Raw genomic sequence first — 21,370 nt, forward strand, 5'->3', positions numbered from 1 at the left:
TGCTGGGTTTAGTGTTGGCTATTGTTCTAGAAGTGTGCTGGGTTTAGTGTTGGTGATTGTTCCTGAGGTGCACTGGGTTGAGTGTTGGCTATTGTTATTGAAGAGTGCTGGGTTTAGTGTTGGTGATTGTTGCTTAGGTGTGCTGGGTTTAGCGTTGGTGTTTATTTTTGGGTTTAGAGTTGCTACTTGTTGGGAAGGTTTGCTGGGTTTAGTGTTGGCTATTGTTCTTGAAGCGTGGTGGGTATAGTGTTGGTGCTTGTTGCTTAGGTGTGCTGCGTTTAATGTTGGTGATTGTTATTTGGTTTGTTGTTGGTAATTGTTGTTTAGGTTTGGTGGGTTTAGTGCTTATTATTGTTTTTTAAAGTGTGCTGGGTTTAGTGTTGGCAATTGTTGATTAGGTATGCTAGGTTTAGTGTTGGAGATTACATTTAGTTTTAGTGTTTGTAATTGATTGTGAGGTATTCTGGGCTTAATGTTGGTGGTTGTTTTCTTGGTGTAGTATTGGTAATTGTTGTTGAGGTATGCTGGGTTTAGTGTTGGCTATTGTTCTTGATGTTTGCTGGGTATAGTGTTGGTCATTGTTGCTTAGGTGTGCTGGGTTTATTGTTGGTCATTGTTCATTGGTTGGCTTAAGTGTTGGCTATTGTTGCTTGGCTTAGTGTTGGTAATTGTTTCGGAGGTGTGCTGGGTATAGTGTTGGTGATTGTTGCTTAGGTGTGCTGGGTTTAGCCTTGGTGATTATTTTTGGGTTAAGTGCTGGTAATTGTTGTTGAGGTGTGCTGGGTTTAGTGTTGGCTATTGTTCTTGAAGTGTGGTGGGTATGGTGTTGATGATTGTTGCTTAGGTGTGCTGGGTTTAAGGTTGGCGATTGTTTTTTGGTTTGGTGTTGGTAATTGTTGCTTAGGTGTGCTGGGTTTACTTTTGGGGATTGTTTTTTTGGTTTGGTATTGTTAATTTTTGTTTAGGTTTGCTGGGTTTAGTGCTGATTATTGTTATTAAAGTGTGCTGGGTTTAGTGTTGCAACTGTTGATTAGGTGTGCTGGGTTTAGTGTTGGTGATAACATTTGGGTTTAGTGTTTTTAATTGATGTTGAGAAATTCTGGGCATAATGTTGGTGAAGGTTCTCTTGGTTTAATATTGGTAATTGTTGCTGAGGTGTGCTGGGTTTAGTGTTGGCTGTTGTTCTTGAAGTGTGCTGGGTGTAGTGTTGATGATTGTTGCTTAGATGTGCTGGGATAAGTGTTGGTGATTGTTTTCGGGGTTAAGTGTTTGTAATTCCTACTTAGGAATGCTGGGTTTAGTGTTGGTGATCATTTGTGGGTTTAGTATTTGTAATTGTTTGTGAGATGTGCTAGCTTTAGTATTGTCTATTGTTCTTGAAGTGTGCATGGTATAGTGTTGGTAACTGTTGTTGAGGTGTGCTGGGTTTAGTGCTGGTTATGGTTCTTGAAGTTTGCTGGGTTTAAAGTGTTGGCGATTGTTGCTTAGGTGTGTTAGGTTTAGTATTAGTGATTACTTTTGGGTTTAGTGTTGGTCATTTTTTAAAAGGTATTCTGGGTGTAATGTTGGTGATTATTTTCTTGGTTTAGTGTTGGTAATTGTTGCTGAGGTGTGCAGGGTTTAGTGTAGGGTATTGTTCTTTAAGTGTGCTGGGTATAGTGTTGGTGATTGCTGCTTAGGTGTGCTGGGGTTAGTGTTGGTGATTGCTACTTAGGTGTGCTGGGTTTAGTGTTGGTGATTGTTTTCGGGGTTTAGTGTTAGTAATTGTCCTTAAGGTATTCTGGGTGTAATGTTGCTGATTATTTTTGGTTTAGTGTTGGTAATTGATGCTAAGGTGTGCTGGGTTTAGTGTTGGCTATTCTTGAAGGGTGCTGGGTTTTGTGTTAATGATTATTGCTGATGTGTGCTCGGTTTAGTTTATATTAGCGGTGAGTCAATGCATTTATATGAAATGGGGTCTGTGCTCCCTGTAGGGCCGAAATGGTCAATGGGTTTGTATTCATGAGCAACAAGAAGTAGGGGTGGTCTTACATGTTGTGGAGGAGTCAGGGAATGCTAGGGTAATGTTGGTTGTCAAGGTGGAGTTGTACTCAAAACAGTGATTTAAATTAGAAATCCCTCTGACTTCCTCTGTAATTAGAATGTATTTGCGATTGCAAGTAGATTTGCATCGGACTCATAGGGTAGTCCATCGGAATAATTACTGACCATACATACCCTTACATTGCTCCAAGTATGAGGTGAGTAAAGTTAAGAAAGTCAACAATATACACATTGTCAATGTTAGCAGCACAAGAGATCTGGAAAAATGCTAACATTCCCCTCTCCACATCTAGTGACTACGTTTCATTGCTTCTCCTGCCTGGTGCCACCTTAGGGACAGCCAGTTTACGCACTTTATAAATGACTGACTTTAGGACAAAGAGAGTGGAATCCAGGCTTGGATTGGTCACCTGTGTTTTCAGCAGGTTTTTTTGGGGGGGGGGGGGGAGGGTGTTGCGCTGTGGCCACGTGTTTGTGCCGATTTCTATTGAAATTATATGATAACATGTTTATATTGTACAACTTTGCAAAACAATTAACACCCAATCCAAATTCTGTTTCATTCTCTCCAGGAGATGGGGCGACATGATGACCTCTGGTCTCTCTTTTACATGCTAGTCGAGTTTGCAGTTGGTCAGCTTCCCTGGCGTAAAATTAAAGACAAGGTAAAGAATGTGTGGGTATTGCATAGAGACGCAAAGTCCCGGTGCACAGTGAATGGTGTGGAGTACAGTACCCATAAGGGTGCATGGACCTCAGCATTGTGTTGTAGAGATGCAAATCAACTCCAATTTCGAATTCTTGTAGCTCTTTTTGTTCTAAAAATTCTGTACTCAAATTAGTTCCAAGGAATAAATACTGTGGAAATGTGAAGCCAATTGTGCATGTTTATTAGGCGGGTATGCTTGGGTACGTTTTGCACCAGACCAACATTCCGTAAGCGAAGCGGCGGTCTACCCGCTACTGACACACTTTGGATTCCATCGCCATCCTTGCGATAGGCAGATTATCTGCACCTGCCAGAGTGAAGCTTGCATCTGGAAATCCTATGGAAGTAGATTATCTCTGAAGGGCCCCTGCAAAGAGTGCGGATTTTATTGGCTTTCACAGGGATGGAGAGTTACATCTGAACTGTAAACTCTGTGGCACGCATGTGACTTCTGGTCCTTGGTATGTGCTTAAGGGGTGAACAAATTGGACTGGATTGCAGCCTTCTGCTATTGCAATGGATCACCTTTGTGTGCAGCTGGGTTAGTTGTGGTTGTGGTGAAGTGTTGTTCAGCTTGGTCCTCTCCTGTCGCTCTATTGTGGTGGGAGGTGGGGGGATGATTCAGTAATGGTTCCTTCATAGCTGGTCAGTAGTTCTGATGGAAAGGTGGTGTGGAGGTAATCGATCCATCACAGATGTTAATGGTTGTGGGATGATTGTATAGAGCTGGTCCAGCCATAGAATTGCCTTTGGTGATGTTGTCGATATGGTGCCGGCAGCAGTTTGATGGTGGTGGTGGTATAGTGGAGAGCCTCTCCTTAGAAGGTCTGTGCTGATGTTGTGGATATGGCGCCCCCAGCAGGTTTATCGGGGTGGTGGTGGTGAGGAGGAGGTGGTATAGAAGAGAGGGGTCTCTCCTTAGAATATCTGCGCTAATGTTTTAGAGATGGTTGCCCCTTCAGGTTGATGGTTGCGATGGTAGGAAGGTCATATAGAGGTGGTTTCTTCTTAGAAGGTCTGTGGTAATGTTATAGAGATGGTGCCCATGGAGGTTAATGGTGGTGGTGGGGCGGTGGTACAGTGGTACAGTGGTAGTCTCTCTTTAGAAGGTCTGTACTGATGTTTTAGAGATGATGTTCACTAATAAATTGTTGGTCGTGGAGTGTTGGTAAGGAGGTTCTGTAGAAATTCTGTGATGGTGGGTAAGAGGTCTCTCTTTAGAATATGTGGGTGATTATGAGGATATGGGTTAGAGGTAATTCTCCATAATAAATCAGTAGTAGTGGATAGTTGATGATGTAGCAGCTGTCCATCCATAGCAGGCTGGAATGGGTGGTGGGAAGGTGCTGTTGAGATGAGTCCCTCCACAAAGTGTCAACTTTGACAATCCGGTGATGTAGAGTTGAACTCTTCGAAGGCAGCTGTTGGTGGTGGCAGGGAGGTGGAGGATAGGTTGCCCTTCTATAGCAGATCAGTGGGGTAGCTGGGTGATTGTGCAGCAGTGATCACTCTGAGGCAGGTTGGTAGTGGTGGTCAAAAAGGCTAGAGGTATTACCTCCTTACTAGATCAGTGGTGAAGAGGTCGTGTGCTAGTTCCTGAAGAGATGATTCATCCACAGACGTGTTGGGCATTGATTAAGAATGTCTCGTGATCTGTTGTGTTAGGCATTGATTAAGAATGTCTCGTGATCTGTTGTGTTAGGCATTGATTAAGAGTGCCTCGTGGTCTGTTGTGTCTCCGGCAGGAACAGGTTGGCATGATTAAGGAGAAGTATGACCACCGGATGCTGCTGAAGCACATGCCATCTGAATTTCATCTGTTCCTTGATCACATCGCAACTCTGGACTATTTCACCAAGCCAGATTATCAGGTAATGTATTTCACTGCCACACAAAGCAGATCTTCTTTTTGTAATATTGTCACAACAGTTGACACATCTTTCCTGTCTGGTTTTTTTGACGTGTGAAAATTGAAAATAGTGGTCCTGAGAAAAAGGGTAAGGTGAACTTCCCAAGGACTAAGTAAATAATATTTGTTTTTTTTAAATTTCATGACTTTAGGAAATTGCAACGTGATATCAGGGCTCTCCCTGACTCATCCTCAGTATTCTCCAAGCCAGGTCTGGTGGCTCAGTAGACTAATGCGTCCACTGCAGGGGCCTGTTTTGACCTCATGGTCACAGGTTCAAATCTTGGCGGGTCCACTCAGCCTTTCATCCTTCTGAACTGGTTAACAATAAACATCTGTTGTTCAGATCCAAGAGGGCTATGGGTGAACGTGCGCTTTACAAATACATGTTATGTTATCCCTTTGAAGGCTATTTTATCCGCATGTGGAGGACAGAGTGGCATAGTATCTCTTCCATTTTGTCTTCCAACTCCTGTAACACCTCAGATGCTCTGTCCAAGCAAGTCTTCTCCCCTGCACAGAAGAACTTTTGTGGGTTGTCATAGCTGGCATTTTTAGCCTCCAATTTCAAATTTCTTCGCACTTGGTGAACATTTTACAATTTTCAATTTTGCTTATTTATATATACTTTGTTAATCTGTTAATATTTTATTTTCTAAGCAATCATGGGAGCCTCAATTAGTGCTATCACAGAGCGCTTGTGTCAATGAATGAGGCATATGTCCAATTTGTTAACAAACATATATTCTGAGCAAATACAAAAGCAACAAACAATTATGTTTGGCATTAGGTGCTCCTGATGAAGGATCATAGACAATAAATGCTGAAACATAGGCAAATCATTTAAACGCCGATACTTACAATTCAGGTGTCAACATTTCGACACAGAATATGATTCAAACCGTGTCTTCCTTAGGACAAAAGGAGCAAGTCGCAACCTAAATCCTTCTATGTGCGTCTGTGTTAGCTTCTAAAATCATCTGGAACCACTAAGACCGACAGCAAGTTTTAGACTTGTTTCTTACAATCTCACCATGGTCTTTGGATATTTACTTTGTTAACAAAGTCTTTGTTGACTTTGTAACCCCTTTGACACCAAAAGGGCCCAAGGTGGAATATAAATGCATGTTGCCATGACATTGATGAGGTTTTACTGGTCACTTGTGTTACAAGTGTTCTGACAAATGAAGAACAGCGACTATATAGCAGTCACCCGTGTCCTTAATGAGGACTGTTTCATCAGGCTGGCTTGGTGTGGCAGCATAAAAAGAAACCTGAAGGGTAACAGCGTAGTAAATGCTTGGTATTGATCTGCACTTGGATGTTGGTTGTGTTGTGGCAGCTGCACATTGAGACGCTAGCATTGTAAGTGTGTAGTAGACATTTGTTCTTGATCTAGATTGGTTGTTGATTGTCTCGGTGCGGCAGCACAGCAAGAAGCTAGAATGATAGCCCTGTAGTAAATGCTTGGTATTGATCTGCACTTGGATGTTGGTTGTGTTGTTGCGGCAGCACGCTGAAAAACTAGAATGGTACGTGTGTAGTAGACATTTGTTCTTGATCGGCATTGGTTGTTGATTGTCTCGGTGCGGCAGCACAGCAAGAAGCTAGAATGGTAGCCCTGTAGTAAATGCTTGGTATTGATCTGCACTTGGATGTTGGTTGTGTTGTTGCGGCAGCACGCTGAAAAACTAGAATGGTACGTGTGTAGTAGACATTTGTTCTTGATCGGCATTGGTTGTTGATTGTCTCGGTGCGGCAGCACAGCAAGAAGCTAGAATGGTAGCCCTGTAGTAAATGCTTGGTATTGATCTGCACTTGGATGTTGGTTGTGTTGTTGCGGCAGCACGCTGAAAAACTAGAATGGTACGTGTGTAGTAGACATTTGTTCTTGATCGGCATTGGTTGTTGATTCTCTCAGTGTGACAGCATAGCAAGAAACTAGAATGGTAGCTCTGTAGTAGATGCTTGGTATTGATCTACACTTGGATGTTGATTGTGCTGTTGCAGCATGACGCTGAGAATCTAGAAAGGTAAGTGTGTAGTAGACGTTTGTTCTTGATCTGCATTGGTTGTTGATTGTCTCGGTGTGGCAGCACAGCAAGAGCTAGAATGGATGTTGGTTGTGTTGTTGCTGCAGCATGCTGAGAAGCTGGAATGGTATGTGTGTAGTAGACATTTGTTCTTGATCTACATTGGTTGTTCATTGTCTCTGAGCAGTAGCACAGCGAGAAACTAGAATGGTAGTCATGTAGTAGATGCTTGGTATTGATCTGCACTTGGATGTTGGTTGTGCTGTTGTGGCAGCACGCTGAGAAGTTAGAAGGGTAAGTGTGTAGTAGACGTTTGTTCTTGATCTACATTGGTTGTTGATTGTCTCGGTGTGGCAGCCCAGCAAGAAGCTAGAATGGATGTTGGTTGTGTTGTTGCTGCCGCATGCTGAGAAGCTGGAATGGTATGTGTGTAGTAGACATTTGTTCTTGATCTACATTGGTTGTTCATTATCTCTGTGCAGCAGCACAGCGAGAAACTAGAATGGTAGTCATGTAGTAGATGCTTGGTATTGATCTGCACTTGGATGTTGGTTTTGCTGTTGTGGCAGCACGCTGAGAAGTTAGAAGGGTAAGTGTGTAGTAGACGTTTGTTCTTGATCTGCATTGGTTGTTGATTCTCTCAGTGCAGCAGCACAGCAAGAAGCTAGAATGGTAGCTCTGTAGTACATGCTTGGTATTGATCTGCACATGGATGCATATTGTGTTGTTGCGGCAGCACACTGAGAAGCTAGAATGGCAAGTGTGTAGTAGACATTTGTTATTTATCTGCATTGGTTGCTGATTGCTTCGGTGCGGCAGCACAGCAAGAAACTACAATGGTGACTCTGTAGTAGATGCTTGGTATCGATCTCCACTTGGTTGTTGGTTGTGTTGTTGCGGCATCACGCTGAGATGCTAGAATGTCGACTGCGTAGTAGAGGTTTTGCATTCATCTGTGCTTCCATGTTGTCCATCTCTGTCAGAAAGCACCGCAGGAAGTCTGAATGGTAGACATGTAGCAGATGGTTGGTACAAATTTCTGCTTAGATATTTACTGTCGGTGCGGGAGCACGTGAGAAGTCCAAATGGTGGACATCTAGTAGATGATTGGTGCCGACCCACGGCTAGAGTGTGTTGACAACAGGTCTTTGAATGATCTTTTTAGAATGAGGGGTGAGTAATGGGTTGATAGTTGGCCCTATTTTGAGGATATTCTTATTTAGTCTTTGTTTGAGGGTGGGTACTGTTGAAATGAGGTGTGCGTGCTTCTTGAGTGAGGCAAGGCGGCTACGTGGCCTTCACTTGAGAGTGTCTTGAAGTTGTGTGGTAGAATGCGTAGCGTGGTGTCGATTTGTTTGGTGCTTTTCATGTGTTTTCTGGTTTTACCAATGTGTTCAGCAAAGGAAATATTGATGGTGTTGCGTTTGTTTTTCCAAATATGTGGGAGTGAGGGAGGAAAGTTTTTTTTTTTAAATACAGCATGAAATTAAAATGATTCTTTTCTTAACGTATTTTCCTTTGCATTTAATGGTCAGTTTGACACTGTTGCCATTTCAAAGAATATCAGTGCCCTTACCTACATTTCAAGGAGAGGGGGTCCCCAAAAATGAAGACAGGCAGTGAGACCCTTACACTCCGCCAATAGCACTGATGGAAGGGTCTACACATGATTGAATTCAATAAAATGGTTTGGAAGGCATACCCTTGAGGAGAAAAACACCACCCCCTCACTAGACTTCAGAAAGACTTTGCAAATGCCTGTGTTTTCAGGAAAAAGGAAGCGGCTGCACAGACAGTGCTCAGCTTCTATGAGTTCTAGTGCTATAAATAATAACTCACTTTATATTGTTGTAGTAGTAGTAGTAATAGACATTTCTTGAGTGCATATTTCACCCTTAGGTCTCATAGCGCTTTGCCAACACAGAGTAACTAGAGGGGAGAGACAGAGTTAGAATAGACATGACTTGAGACCTTTACGAAATTTTTTATGGTTCGTTTCCTGGCGGAGTTGCATCGGCAAAAAGTTCCATAGCTCCGGGGCAATTTTGGAAAAAGACCTATTCCCATTTTTCACCGTGCGGACCTTGGGGATGTTTAAGAGGTGCTTGTTGGATGAGCGGAGGGGGCGTCTTGTCTGATATTTAACCAGTTTCTTTGCCAGTTAGATAGGTCCCTGGTTGTTCAGAGTTTTGTGGGTGAGACAACATAGTTTAAAAGAGACTCTCTTTTTTATCGGCAGCCAATGGAGGGTCCTAAGATTGGGGGCTGATGGAGATCGGGAAGGGAGATTAAGGACCAATCTGGCCGCAGTGTTTTGAAACACTTGCAGTTTTGAGAGAAGTCTTTCATTGATGGATGCAAACAGTGCATTGCCATAATCTAATCGGTTGATGATTAGGCCTTGTACTAGTGGCAGCCTAGCGCTGAGGGGATCCATTTAAAGATTTTTTTCAAAGAGCGCATTTGTCCGTAACTAGTATGGACCAGGGAGGTGATATGGTCCTTCATCGACAGTTTGTTGTCCATGATAACTCCCAGGTTACGAACTGTTGTTTTGGGCAATGGGCATGGTCCAAGAGAGGGAGGCCACCAATCTGTGGTCCATATGTTATGTGCGTCTCCAATGAGTATGATCTCTGTTTTGCTCGCGTTGAGGAGCAGATGATTAGTTGACATCCATTAGTTTACTGATGACATGCATTGTATTAATCTGCGCTGTGTGTCAGTTGGGTCAGCATCCAGAGTGATCAGCAGTTGCGTGTCGTCGGCATAGGAAATTGTGCCGAAGCCATGGTCTCTGATAATTTTGGCCAGCGGCGATACGTAAAGGTTGAAGAGTGTTGGACTTAAAATGGATCCCTGAGGAACACCCTTATCAATGATTTGGCTTTTGGAGCAGAAATCCCCTATTTGAACCTTTGCAGTCAGTTCCGAGAGCCGGGCCCGCGACACCAAGCTCTCCTAGACGTTCTAAAAGAATGTCGTGTGAGATGGTGTCGAAGGCCGCCGACAAGTCACGCAAGATGAGAATGGGTGATTGTCTGGCATCTAGGGAGAGCCTAATGTTGTCAAATATCTCTATTAGGGCTGTCTCAGTACTATTATAGGACCGGAAACCTGATTGGGATGAGTCCAGTAGAGTATTTTTTTCGAGATAAGTTGACAGTTGTTGATTCACTGCTGCTTCCATTACTTTGCCAAACAGGGGAAGAAGAGAGATAGGCCTGTAATTGACTATTTGTTTGAGGTCGGCCGTTTATTGTGTGGGCACAGTGGATTCTGATAGAGATAGGTTAAGGATATGGGTTAGGTTGGGGATGAGTGCTGAACCAATTTTGAGTAGAATCTGTGCGGATGCAGGGTCGGTTGGTGAACCGGATTTCATCCTATTGAGGGGAGTGGAGGTGTCTTCTATAGTAAGTTTCCTACATTCTTTAAGAGAATGGGTGTCTGGAGGGGGAGTTTTATTCTGACTCTGAAGTGTGTTAGTGTCATGGGGAAACATTTATGAATATCATTGATTTTATTTACAAAAAAGGTTGAGAGTGAGTCTGCCCACTCCTGTGAGATGGTATGTGGAGGAATGTCTGAGACAGGGTGTGTAAATTACTTCACAATTTTATAAAGTTCCTTGTAGGAGTTGGAGGCTTGATTTATGCTGTTACCAAGATAGTTTTTTTTGGCATTAGCAATGTTATCCATATATTGTTGGTGAACTATTTCATATTGATATCTGTCTGATGTACTTTTGGATCGTCTCCATTTGCGTTCTGCCTTTCTGACAGTCCTCTTGGTGTTTTTTAGATCCAAAGTGAACCAGGGGGGGGATTTTATGGGGCAGTTGATTTTTTTCTTTGGGGCAATGGAATCTAGGGATCTGGTGATGGCCGCATCTAGTTTTATCACATCCTCATTAATGTTGGTCATTTCGGAAGGGGAAATCGGGACAAAGGCTGTTTGAAATGATTCCAAATTGATCTTGTTCCATGGTTGGCTAAGCTTTTGCTCTTTTGTTTGGGCCTATTTAGGCATCCCTTGGCCTATTTGAAAGCTTATGATGTGATGGTCTGACCATAGGATGGGGGGAATTTGATTGATCTTTATGCAATGTGAGTTTGTAAATAGTAGATCTAGGGTATGACCAGCATTGTGTGTGGGGTCAGTTATCAGTTGTTTTAAGCCAAGTAAGTCGAGGTTGGTGATTAGGTCTCCAGTATAAGGGTCATTTATAAGCTCGGCATGATAAATGAAGTCTCCAAGGAGTATAAACCTATCTGCCGCGAGAACATGTGGCGCGATCTTTTCCGTAAAATTATTCGTGAAATGGGTTTTGTTTACCAGGGGTCTGTATAGGAGCGCACCTTTCCATGATTCATTTTTTGTGCCTTCTATTCTGAAAATACAGATTTCGCCCCAGTCAGTCTGATCGGCTTCTACAGTGCGTCATTTCATGTTAGATTTAAACACTATGGCTATCCCTCCTCCTTTCTTCTCAGTCCTATCATGCCTGATGAACTGGTAATCGGGGGGGGAGTGCTGTCACTAGGTCAGACTGTGAGGACTCATTTAGTCAAGTTTCAGTAAAGAAATAGAGGTCTGGCTTCTCCGAGTCTAGTGAAGACCATATTTGGAGTGAGTGCTTAGGGATCGAGCGTATATTGCAGTATAGTGCTTTTATAAATTCTGATTCTGGCTTAGGATTTGTAAGTAGTGGGAGAGTGGTGCTGCTCTCTGTTGGTGCGCTTAACTTGGTGATGTGTAAGCATTCTGGAGTGTTTGAAAACTTGGTGATCAAGGAAGGAGTAGTACTGGCTCGGTTAAAGGAGAGTAGCTCCTGGTTAGTGTATTTAATGATTGTCATTTCTGGTGTCAAATGAAGGTGATGTGTTAGGAATGAGAAACGAAAAAGGAATAAAAAAAAGGCAGCGTGACTGGCGGCTGGCGATGGACAGATGCGGACGGGCGCAGACAGGCTTGCCCTTGACGCACTGCCGGCGCGCCGCTGCGCGCGTCCGCTCTGTGCACTCCCTTTTGTCGTGAGGAAGTGGGCGGGACTGTTGCAGAAGCTGGGACGCTAACCTCCCCTGAGTCTAGGGGGAGAGGAAATGGCGAGTCGGTCCCCTCCGCGCAAACGGCACCAGCCGTGACGAACCAGGGGAGACTTCAGTGAAGAGGGAAATGTGCTGTGCTATAAAAGGTGTTACTTTTGCTGGGGTGAGCCAAGATGGGGTAGAGGAGGGGAGAGTCTAGAAAGGTTTATTTTGGAGATCATAGTAGTCGAATGAGGTCTGGGATGAGTCAGAGAGTGAAGGTAGAGGATATATTGGGAGACGTGTGGGATGAGACTGAGTAGTGCATAGCCTCAGAAAGTTACACTCATTAGGGAAAGGTCAAGGGTCGAGTGAGGGGTGGTGCTCCTTGAAGAGGTGTGTCTTCAGCTCTTTTCTGAATTGTAGGTGGGTCGGTGCTGATCTGGTATAGAGATGCTTTTCCACAACATAGACCCCCACAATATCAGATTGCGTCATACTCTCTGATTCTTGCTAAAAGGTGGAGCTTGAGACTCTGGAATATTCTCTCTCTTCTCAATCCATAATAATAACTTCTGCCTTATAGTATGTCCGGTCATTTGTCCTGCCGTGGATGGTGCGTGGCATCATGCACCTCTCGCCTTGTATCCAGCGACACGAGTAACACACGCTTTCCTTCTTCCCCGCAGATGATCATGTCAGTGTTTGAGAAGTGTATGAAGGAGAGGGGCATCACCGAGAATGAGGCCTTCGACTGGGAGAAGGGCGGCAGCGACATCCTGCTCTCCACCAGCACCTGTACCCCCCCTCAGCAGAACACGCGGCAGACGGCGGCCATGTTTGGGTGAGTAAGCCGCAGACTGTTCCAGCAGACAGGTCTACTGGTCATGCTGGTATCCTGCAGCTGGTCCTGTAGATTACACTTGATCTGCTCTAGTTTGGCGGACGCTAAAACCTGTTTACTAGGTCTACATGAAATATTTTTTTCAGTGGCTGCCAGCAGGTAATTTAAATGAACATAACATAGGGCTTTATTCTGATTGACCAAACAGATGACTGAATGAAGAGAAAACTGATAGGCCTTTCTTTCAACCAATTATAATCTGCCACAGTTTAAGACCATTCAGATTTCTTAGGAAGCCCAAACACATAAGATTTGTGTGTTCAATTGATACATTCTCCCTCCCCCACATACCCCAGTTTCTATAGGCATTGTCAAAGTGAGCTTTGTAGTTTTTTTTAAATACCAATTTTAGTTTGCAGGCAAAATAAAATAAAAAAGGAATATTTCACAGACTTCACTTTTCAGCAGATTTATTTCACCCACCCCCCTCTCCTTTAACCTCTTCCTGTAGGCTCTTACCCTGAATCTACTTCCCAGGTATGCTGACTCTCACCCTCCCAAACCCCAGATTTTCTCCATCCTGCATATTCTTGTTGTAAGCCTCTACCCTCCCATTTCCAGAAGCAGCTTCAAGTAAACATCTGAGTGACCTTCATGCCTCTCAACCTCTCTAAAAAATGCAGTGAAGTCAGGCGTTTAAGAAGGTAATCCCCTTAGCTGAATGGTTAATGATCACCCCAAAAAGGGGTTGGCACCCGCCAAATGAGGGTGGGTTGACACGTATAGTCCTTCCCCCTTTTAGGGAGTTACTGAAAGCTTACCTAGTCTACCAGACTTTTAGCTTTATGTGAAAACAAAGTCTGAAAAGAACAGACTCAAACATATGTACTGCCTAAATATTGACCTTATACAAAGAGCTACTTCCACATTTTTTACATTTGTAAATCCAAACCAGGAGCTCTCTCTAAAAGTTGAGGAAACTCCATCACAATGGAGCCGGAGTTCCCTATTCACCAACATTATGGCCTGCCCGCACAATTTTGAATCGGGCAGACCATAGTTTGATGACTGCGGAGACTACTCTTTCTCTGCCTTGGTCAAACTTCTCAGACAGTCCAACAGGGTAAGGTTTATTGGAGATTTGGCTGTATGTCCTCCCACCTACTTTAGATGGACAGACATACAGTCATTTCTCAATGACTGGCAACACCAGGAAAAAGCCCAGCAATATGCATCATTTAAAAGTGCACAATGCCCCCTTTGCCATGGGCGGAAACTTCTATGGTGAGAGGAGCATTTTTTTTATTTTCAAAAAGAAAAATCCTCTTTGGGATTTTCTTTTTGAAAATAAAAATAATTGTAGTTTGCAAAACAGCTCTGCCATGTTTGATGGAGCCGCCTGTCAAAGTTACAATGCATTGGCGGTAATTGCGTTCATGGTGGTTCCGATCAAACTTGAAATATCGGTACCTCAGAAGACTACCACACCTCGCCCAACCTTCCACACAGGATCCACCCGTTCCCTTTGCTTTTTCTCACCCTGCAGACTCTCATTACAGCCATATTGAACTGGCCAGACCTCAAACAAACCTAAGATCAAGAACCCCGAGTACCTGCGTGCACTTGAGTAGCATATCCCACATGCTCAGATGTACGGATACGCAAAGTGGCTAAACAGAAATAGAAATACATGAATATGTGGAAGGCAGCCATGCTATTATCTCATCATTCTTTGCGCTGTTGATGTCCATCACACTGCCTTGGCACAGTGCCTTTAGAAAAGAATTACACCCTCTCAATAACTATCAATCAATCAATCAGAGCAAAACAAGGGACCCCTACATGAATAGCTAGCTATACCATAGGGAAATTAACTAAAGTAAGAAAGGTAATAGCTAGAAAATGATATCTATCTACAAATCTATACCAACTTGCTAGTGAGCTAAGTAATTATCATAAAAAACAAGGGACACCCTATTAACACAATATGGACACTGGCAGAGGATATAGTGAATATATTTATTAATTTAGAAGTATAACATTTTATATTTTATATTATTTATCATCAAATAAACAATTTATGATTCATATACAGTCGTTTTATAAAGCAGATATTAACAGTCAATATATACAAATCCAATAACGGACGGAGCATTGATTCAGGCAGTGCGGCAGATGTTCTGCTGTTCAGGTAGGCTGGTTCGGCATTGTGGAGAGCTTTGTGTGCGTGGGTGAGGAGCTTGAAGGTGATCCTCTTGTCGGCGGATAGCCAGTGTAGGGCTCCCAGGTGGGGGGCTTGTGTGGTTGCGGCAGGGGACGTTGAGGGTCAGTCGATCGGAGGCGTTTTGGATGCGTTGTAGTCGACGCAGGTGTTTGGCTGGGATTCCTGCGTAGAGTGTGTTCCCGTAGTCCAGCCTGCTGCTGACGAGGGCCTGTGGCACTGTTCTTCTAGTTTCGGTGGGGATCCACTTATAGATCCTGCGGAGCATGCGGAGGGTGTTGAAGCAGCAGGAGGAGGAGACAGCACTGACCTGTTTAGACATGCAGAGGGAGGAGTCGAGGATGAATCCTAGGTTGCGTGCGTGGTCGGTGTGTGTCGGCGCTGTTCCTAGTGTGGTCGGCCACCAGGAGTCATTCCAGGCTGAGGGGGTGGGTCAGAGGATGAGGACCTCTGTCTTGTCCGAGTTCAGCTTCAGACGGCTGTTCCTCATCCAGTCGGCGACAGCCTTCATTCCCTCGTGGAGGTTGGTTTTGGCGGTGTGCGGGTCTTTGGTGAGGGAGAGGATGAGCTGGGTGTAGTCGGCGTAGGAGATGATGTTGAGGTCGTGTTGGCAGGCCACTTGTGCCGGGGGGGTATGTAGTTGTTGAACAGCGTCGGCCTGAGGGATGAGCCTTGGGGGATGCCTCAGATGATGTCGATGGCTTTGGATCGGAAGGGGGGGAGGCGGACACTCTGGGTTCTGCCAGAGAGGAAGGACGTGTTGTAGTCGAGGGACTATAGAGTCCTGATGATAGAGGCCAGAGATTCAATTGCCATTCATTAGACGCTCACAGTTCACCTAAAAGAATAGATCTCTCCACTAGAGGAGTTAGGCACTCCAACAGAGCAGAGACCAATGCCTTCTCTTTGCCTGTGAAAACAGGATGTGCTCAAGTTACTACAGTTGTAAAATCAGCACCTATTTTGAGCAGAAGGAAATGGTAAATTTTACAGTTCATGGGGTCTTTCAAGGAAGGTAAGGCTATGTTGCTGTTCATATATGGCCCTGCCACAGTTTCTCTGTCTAGCATTTATGCTTACAGGGGTATTTGAGTATGATAGTAGAAGTATGTTGCAGTGGCATTGTAGACATGGCCTGCATCCGTGCAGTGTCGTTGCTGCATGTTTGTAGGAGTGTGGTCTGTGGTTTGCCCCGTGGTCCCATGCGGAATAGTACATACGTGTGTGTGTCCTTGCAGTGGTTGTGGTGGGATTATAGAAGGGTTGTGTGTTGGTGGAGAATAGTATATGTGTGAATGAGGCTTTTGGTAGCTGTCCTTTCAGTGTGTTTGATGCAGGATTGGAGACCTGGTGTGTGTACTTACAGTGTGTATGCAGTGGGATTGTAGAAGTGGTGTGTGTCATTGTGTTGTAGATGCTGTGCGGTCATAGAAGAATGGTCTGCACCAGTGACGTGTGCGTCCTGTAGAACTGTAGTCATTTGTGTGCTTGTTCTTGGAGTGTGTTTGCAGGATTGTAGTCTTGAAGCATGTCCTGGCAGTGTGGTTGTAGTGAGATTGTACAAGTAGTTTGTGTCCTTGCACTGTGGATACTGTGGTGTAGATGAGTGGTCTATGTCAATGCAGAGTGGTTTATGTGAGGGTGAAGAAGTTTGGCTTTTGGTGGTTGTCCTTATAGTGTATTTCTGCAGGATTCTAAGACATGGTGCGTGTGGCTGTAGTGGGATTGTAGAAGGTATCTTCATCCTTGTAGTGTGGATATTGTGGGGGTCATAGAAGAGTGGTGGGTGTCAGTGGCTTGTGGTCCCTGCAGAACTGTAGTCATTTGTGAACGTGTCCTTGCAGTGATTTTGAATGTTGGATTGTAGACTTGGATAGTGTTCTTGCAGTGTGGTGGTATTGTACGAGTAGGGTGTGCTTACAGTGTGGATACTGTGGGGTTACAGAAGAGTGATCAATGTCAGTGAACAGAGGTTTACATGGAAATAAAAGCTTTTGGTGTTTGTCCTTGCAGGGTGTTTGTTGCATCTTTGTGGACCTGGTGCATGTCCTAGTTGTGTGGTTGTGGTGGGAATATATAAGTTGTCTGTGTCCTTGCAGTGTTGATGCTGTGGCATCATATAAGAGTGGTCTATGTCACAGCAGTGCAATTAATGCTTTTGTTGTTTGTGGTGTGAATAGTGAGAGGTTGTAGGAGAGTGGTCTGTGTCAGTACAGAATGGTTTATTTGGGAGTGAAGTATTTTTGTGTCTGTCCTTGCAGTGTTTTTGATGCAGCATTGTAGATGTGGCGTGTCCTTGCAGTGTAGTTTTGGTGGGATTTTAGAAGTTGGTTACGTTCTTGCATTGTAGATACTGTGGGAACGTAGAATAGTTGTCTGTGTCGTTGCAGAGTGGTTTATATTAGAATGAAGGATTTTTGGTGTTTATTTTTGCAGTTTTTTTTACACAAGTGTGTAGAGCTGATGCATGTCCTTGCAGTGTGTTTGATGGAGCATTGTAGACATGGTGTGTGTCCTTGCAGTGCAATTGTGGCGGGATTGTAGAAGTGGTCAATGTCAGTCCTGAGTTGTTTACGTGGGAATGAAGGCATTTGGTGTTTGTTGTTGCTGTTTTTTTATGCAAGAGTGTAGGGCTGATGCATGTCCTTGCAGTGTAGTTTTGGCGGGACTGTAGATGTTGGTTGTTGGTTCTATGGGATCATAAAATAGTGGTTTGGGTGTTTTATGTGGGAATGAAGGTGTGTGCTGTATGTTGTTGAGTGTGTTTGGTGAAGGATTGTATTCCTGGTATGTGCCATTGCAGTGTGGTTGGATTGTAGAAGCGGTCTATGCCCCTGCAGTGGGGATATTGTGGGGCGGTGAAAGAGTAGTCTGTGTCAGAGACTTGTGGTCTCTGCGGAACTGTCGTCATTTGTGCATGTGTCCTTGTAGTGTGTTTGAGACAGGATTATAGAGCTGGTGCAAGTCCTTGAAATGTTGTGGGATAGTAGAAGTGGTCTGCATTTTTGCATTGTGGGTGCAGAGGGAACGTAGAAAAGTGGTCTGTGTCAGTACAGAGTGGTTATGTGGGAATGAAGACTTTTGGTGTGTCTTGTGCATTGTTTTGAATACGATTGTATAGCTGGTGTGTGTCCTTGCAGTGTGGTTGCCAGAGGGGTGGGTGGGTCCTAGCAGTGTGCAGAAGAGCTCTGTGTCCTTGCAGTGCACAGAAGGGCTTTGTGTCTGTGCTGTGTGGTTGATGTATGATTGCGGAAGTGTGACCTGTGTCCTTGCAGTGCCGTTTTAATGGAGTTGTCAAATTTACCTACAGAATATACTGCCAGGGATTTACTTATGCCTTGGTCAGGAATTTGTTTGTGTAAAGTACTGACATGGGATCATCTTCACAATTGTTTGTTATGTAGGCAGGGGCTTTTCCCAGTGGATAACAAAAGAAACATTTTGAAGTCTAAAAGCAGGGTTACAAAGTATTGATGCATGCATACATTTGCAGTCATAACATCTTCACCTGCAGAAATGCTTTCACATGTTAGAATGTTGAAATTTACAAAAAACATTTCAGAACTGTTCCTGGAAAATTGTGCTAATGACATCTTCAAATGAGTAGTCATGAAAAACTCAGAATTCCCAAAAAGTTAGACATTTCCCCAAAATGTTTCTGTAAGCCTACAGTAATTATTTTCTGTTTTTTTTCAGAATCAGCTCCCATATTAGAAGTTGCATTTGAGTGTGCTTTTGGTCCTTACTGTGTTGGTTGCTGTGGAATTGTGAAAGTTTGGTGTGTGTTTTTGAAGTATGAGCATATGGTCTGGGTTTGTGGAAGTGCAGTTTCCTTTGGATTATAAAACAGTGTTGTGTTACCTTGCATTGTAGTTGTTTTATAATGGGTGATCTTTCCACGCGATTTCCAGACATTTGCAGATGTTTAGTGTGTCCTTGTGTTGTGGTTTGTAAGGGATTATAAAAGTGTGCTTGTGCATCCTTTGACTATCGGCTCTGTGAAATAGTGGGGGTATATTGTGTATCCTATCAGTGTGGTTGTGTGATTTTTGAATCATTAACTTTTCTTTTTGTGTATTTTGGTAGGACTGTTGAAATGTAATGTTTGTTCGTTCAGTGTGATCGACGTGTAAATGTTGATATCTGTTGTGTACTTGCACTGTACTTTTATATTATTACGTTGATAGCGAATGCATTTGCCTGGTATTTTTAATTGAATTGTAGAAGTGTGTTGTCAGTTAACTGTAATAGTTGTAATGTTAGATATGTGTGCTCTTACAGTGTTTTTATAGAATTACAGAAGTGTGTTGTCAGTTAACTGTAGTGGTTGTAATGTTAGATATGTGTGCTCTTACAGTTTTTTTATAGAATTGTAGAAGTGTGTTGTCAGTTAACTGTAGTGGTTGTAATGTTAGATATGTGTGCTCTGACAGTGTTTTGATAGAATTGTAGAAGTGTGTTGTCAGTTAACTGTAGTGGTTGTAATGTTAGATATGTGTGCTCTTACAGTGTTTTTATAGAATTGTAGAAGTGTGTTGTCAGTTAACTGTAGTGGTTGTAATGTTAGATATGTGTGCTCTGACAGTGTTTTTATAGAATTGTAGAAGTGTGTTGTCAGTTAACTGTAGTGGTTGTAATGTTAGATATGTGTGCTCTTACAGTGTTTTTATAGAATTACAGAAGTGTGTTGTCAGTTAACTGTAGTGGTTGTAATATTAGATATGTGTGCTCTGACAGTGTTTTTATAGAATTGTAGAATTGTGTTGTCAGTTAACTGTAGTGGTTGTAATGTTAGATATGTGTGCTCTTACAGTTTTTTTATAGAATTGTAGAAGTGTGTTGTCAGTTAACTGTAGTGGTTGTAATGTTAGATATGTGTGCTCTGACAGTGTTTTTATAGAATTGTAGAAGTGTGTTGTCAGTTAACTGTAGTGGTTGTAATGTTAGATATGTGTGCTCTTACAGTGTTTTTATAGAATTACAGAAGTGTGTTGTCAGTTAACTGTAGTGGTTGTAATGTTAGATATGTGTGCTCTGACAGTGTTTTTATAGAATTGTAGAATTGTGTTGTCAGTTAACTGTAGTGGTTGTAATGTTAGATATGTGTGCTCTTACAGTTTTTTTTATAGAATTGTAGAAGTGTGTTGTCAGTTAACTGTAGTGGTTGTAATGTTAGATATGTGTGCTCTGACAGTGTTTTTATAGAATTGTAGAAGTGTGTTGTCAGTTAACTGTAGTGGTTGTAATGTTAGATATGTGTGCTCTTACAGTGTTTTTATAGAATTGTAGAAGTGTGTTGTCAGTTAACTGTAGTGGTTGTAATGTTAGATATGTGTGCTCTTACAGTGTTTTTATAGAATTGTAGAAGTGTGTTGTGAGGTATTTTAAGGGTGTTGATGTGCGCTCTTTCAGTGTGGTTGTTGTGGCAGTGTTGATGTATAATGTTGGTCCATGCATTGTGTTTTTGTAGTTTTACACTAGTGTGATGTGAGTTCTTTCAGAGCTGTTGTTGTGAGGTGCATGCCCTCCCTGCATTCTGCATTGTGTTTTATAAAATTGTAGAAACATGTTGCGAGTTCTTTCGGTGCGTGGTTGTAGGAGTACATATGTGTGTCATTGTACCATGTTTTATAGAACTGTAGAAGCGTTTTGTGAGATCTTTTAGTTTGGCTATTGTTGGAGTCTAGATGTGTGGTGTGTGTGGCTTTTATTGTGTTGTCTTGAATTGTGCAAGCAGGTTGTGAGTGTGGTTAGTGTAGGAAGGTAGATGTGTGGTGTTAGTCCTCACAGCGTGTTTTTCTTGGAATTGTAGAACTGTACTGTGAGTTTTCAGAGTGGTTACTACAGGATTGTAGCTGTGTGGTGTATGTCCCCGTGGTATGAATTCTGGGAGTATGTTGGAAATTAGGAAGAACGTCTTCCACTGTCTTCTCCTTTTTTGTGGAGGTCAGTCACTGTTGGTGAGGTGCACTGTCAGGTTGTCATAGCTTATTGATGGTCTCCCCAGGTTTGGTTTACAGTTTAGGTGAGAACTTCTTTTGTGCTAGAAAGTTGCCTAAAAGTAATGCTAAGTACTGCCGTGCTATGCGCTACTTTGCGTCAAAGCGGCATCCAATGGGTGGGTCATGGGTATTACCATGCTACCTCCCAAGGGTTTTGACACATAACCCTACATAGTAACATTTGTAGACAGGACTTTGTGCCATCATTGAAGTAGGCGCAAAGAAGAAGAAAATATTTCTCACAAATTTTTAAAGTTTTCATGTGTACTATAGTGTACAGCACACAGTTAATGTGGACAAAGTTTAAATGTACGTCAATTCATAGTATTTTGTGATGGACATGCAGTCTTCCAGTACAAAACTTATGCTAGACCCATGGATGCCTTTGAACTATGGTGCACAGATGTTTGCATGGCACTAGGCATACAGAAAGCGTGCCAGTGCTTGGGAAGAGAGCAGCAAAGCCATGTCTATGTGGTTATGGTGCTGTCCTGCTCTCTGCTATGCTTGCATAAGATATTGGTAAATTGCCCCGGGTCTGCAATTTGCATGCCCTTAATCTTGTCTATATCTTTCTTC

General features: G+C 43.1%; 1 protein-coding gene across 2 annotated transcripts in view; it reads left to right on the top strand.

Moving 5' to 3' along the window:
• Positions 1–21,370, top strand: part of TTBK1 (tau tubulin kinase 1) — a 279,484-nt gene that overhangs the window by 92,261 nt on the left and 165,853 nt on the right. For both annotated transcript variants that reach the window (XM_086925839.1, XM_086925840.1), the window contains exons 7-9: positions 2,616–2,708; positions 4,498–4,623; positions 12,414–12,568. In XM_086925839.1, the coding sequence (XP_086781965.1) occupies positions 2,616–2,708; positions 4,498–4,623; positions 12,414–12,568 (374 nt within the window). The remainder of the gene's footprint in view (positions 1–2,615; positions 2,709–4,497; positions 4,624–12,413; positions 12,569–21,370) is intronic.

Source organism: Lissotriton vulgaris, chromosome 6, assembly GCF_964263255.1.
Source record: "Lissotriton vulgaris chromosome 6, aLisVul1.2, whole genome shotgun sequence".
NCBI classification, from domain to species: Eukaryota; Metazoa; Chordata; class Amphibia; order Caudata; family Salamandridae; genus Lissotriton; species Lissotriton vulgaris.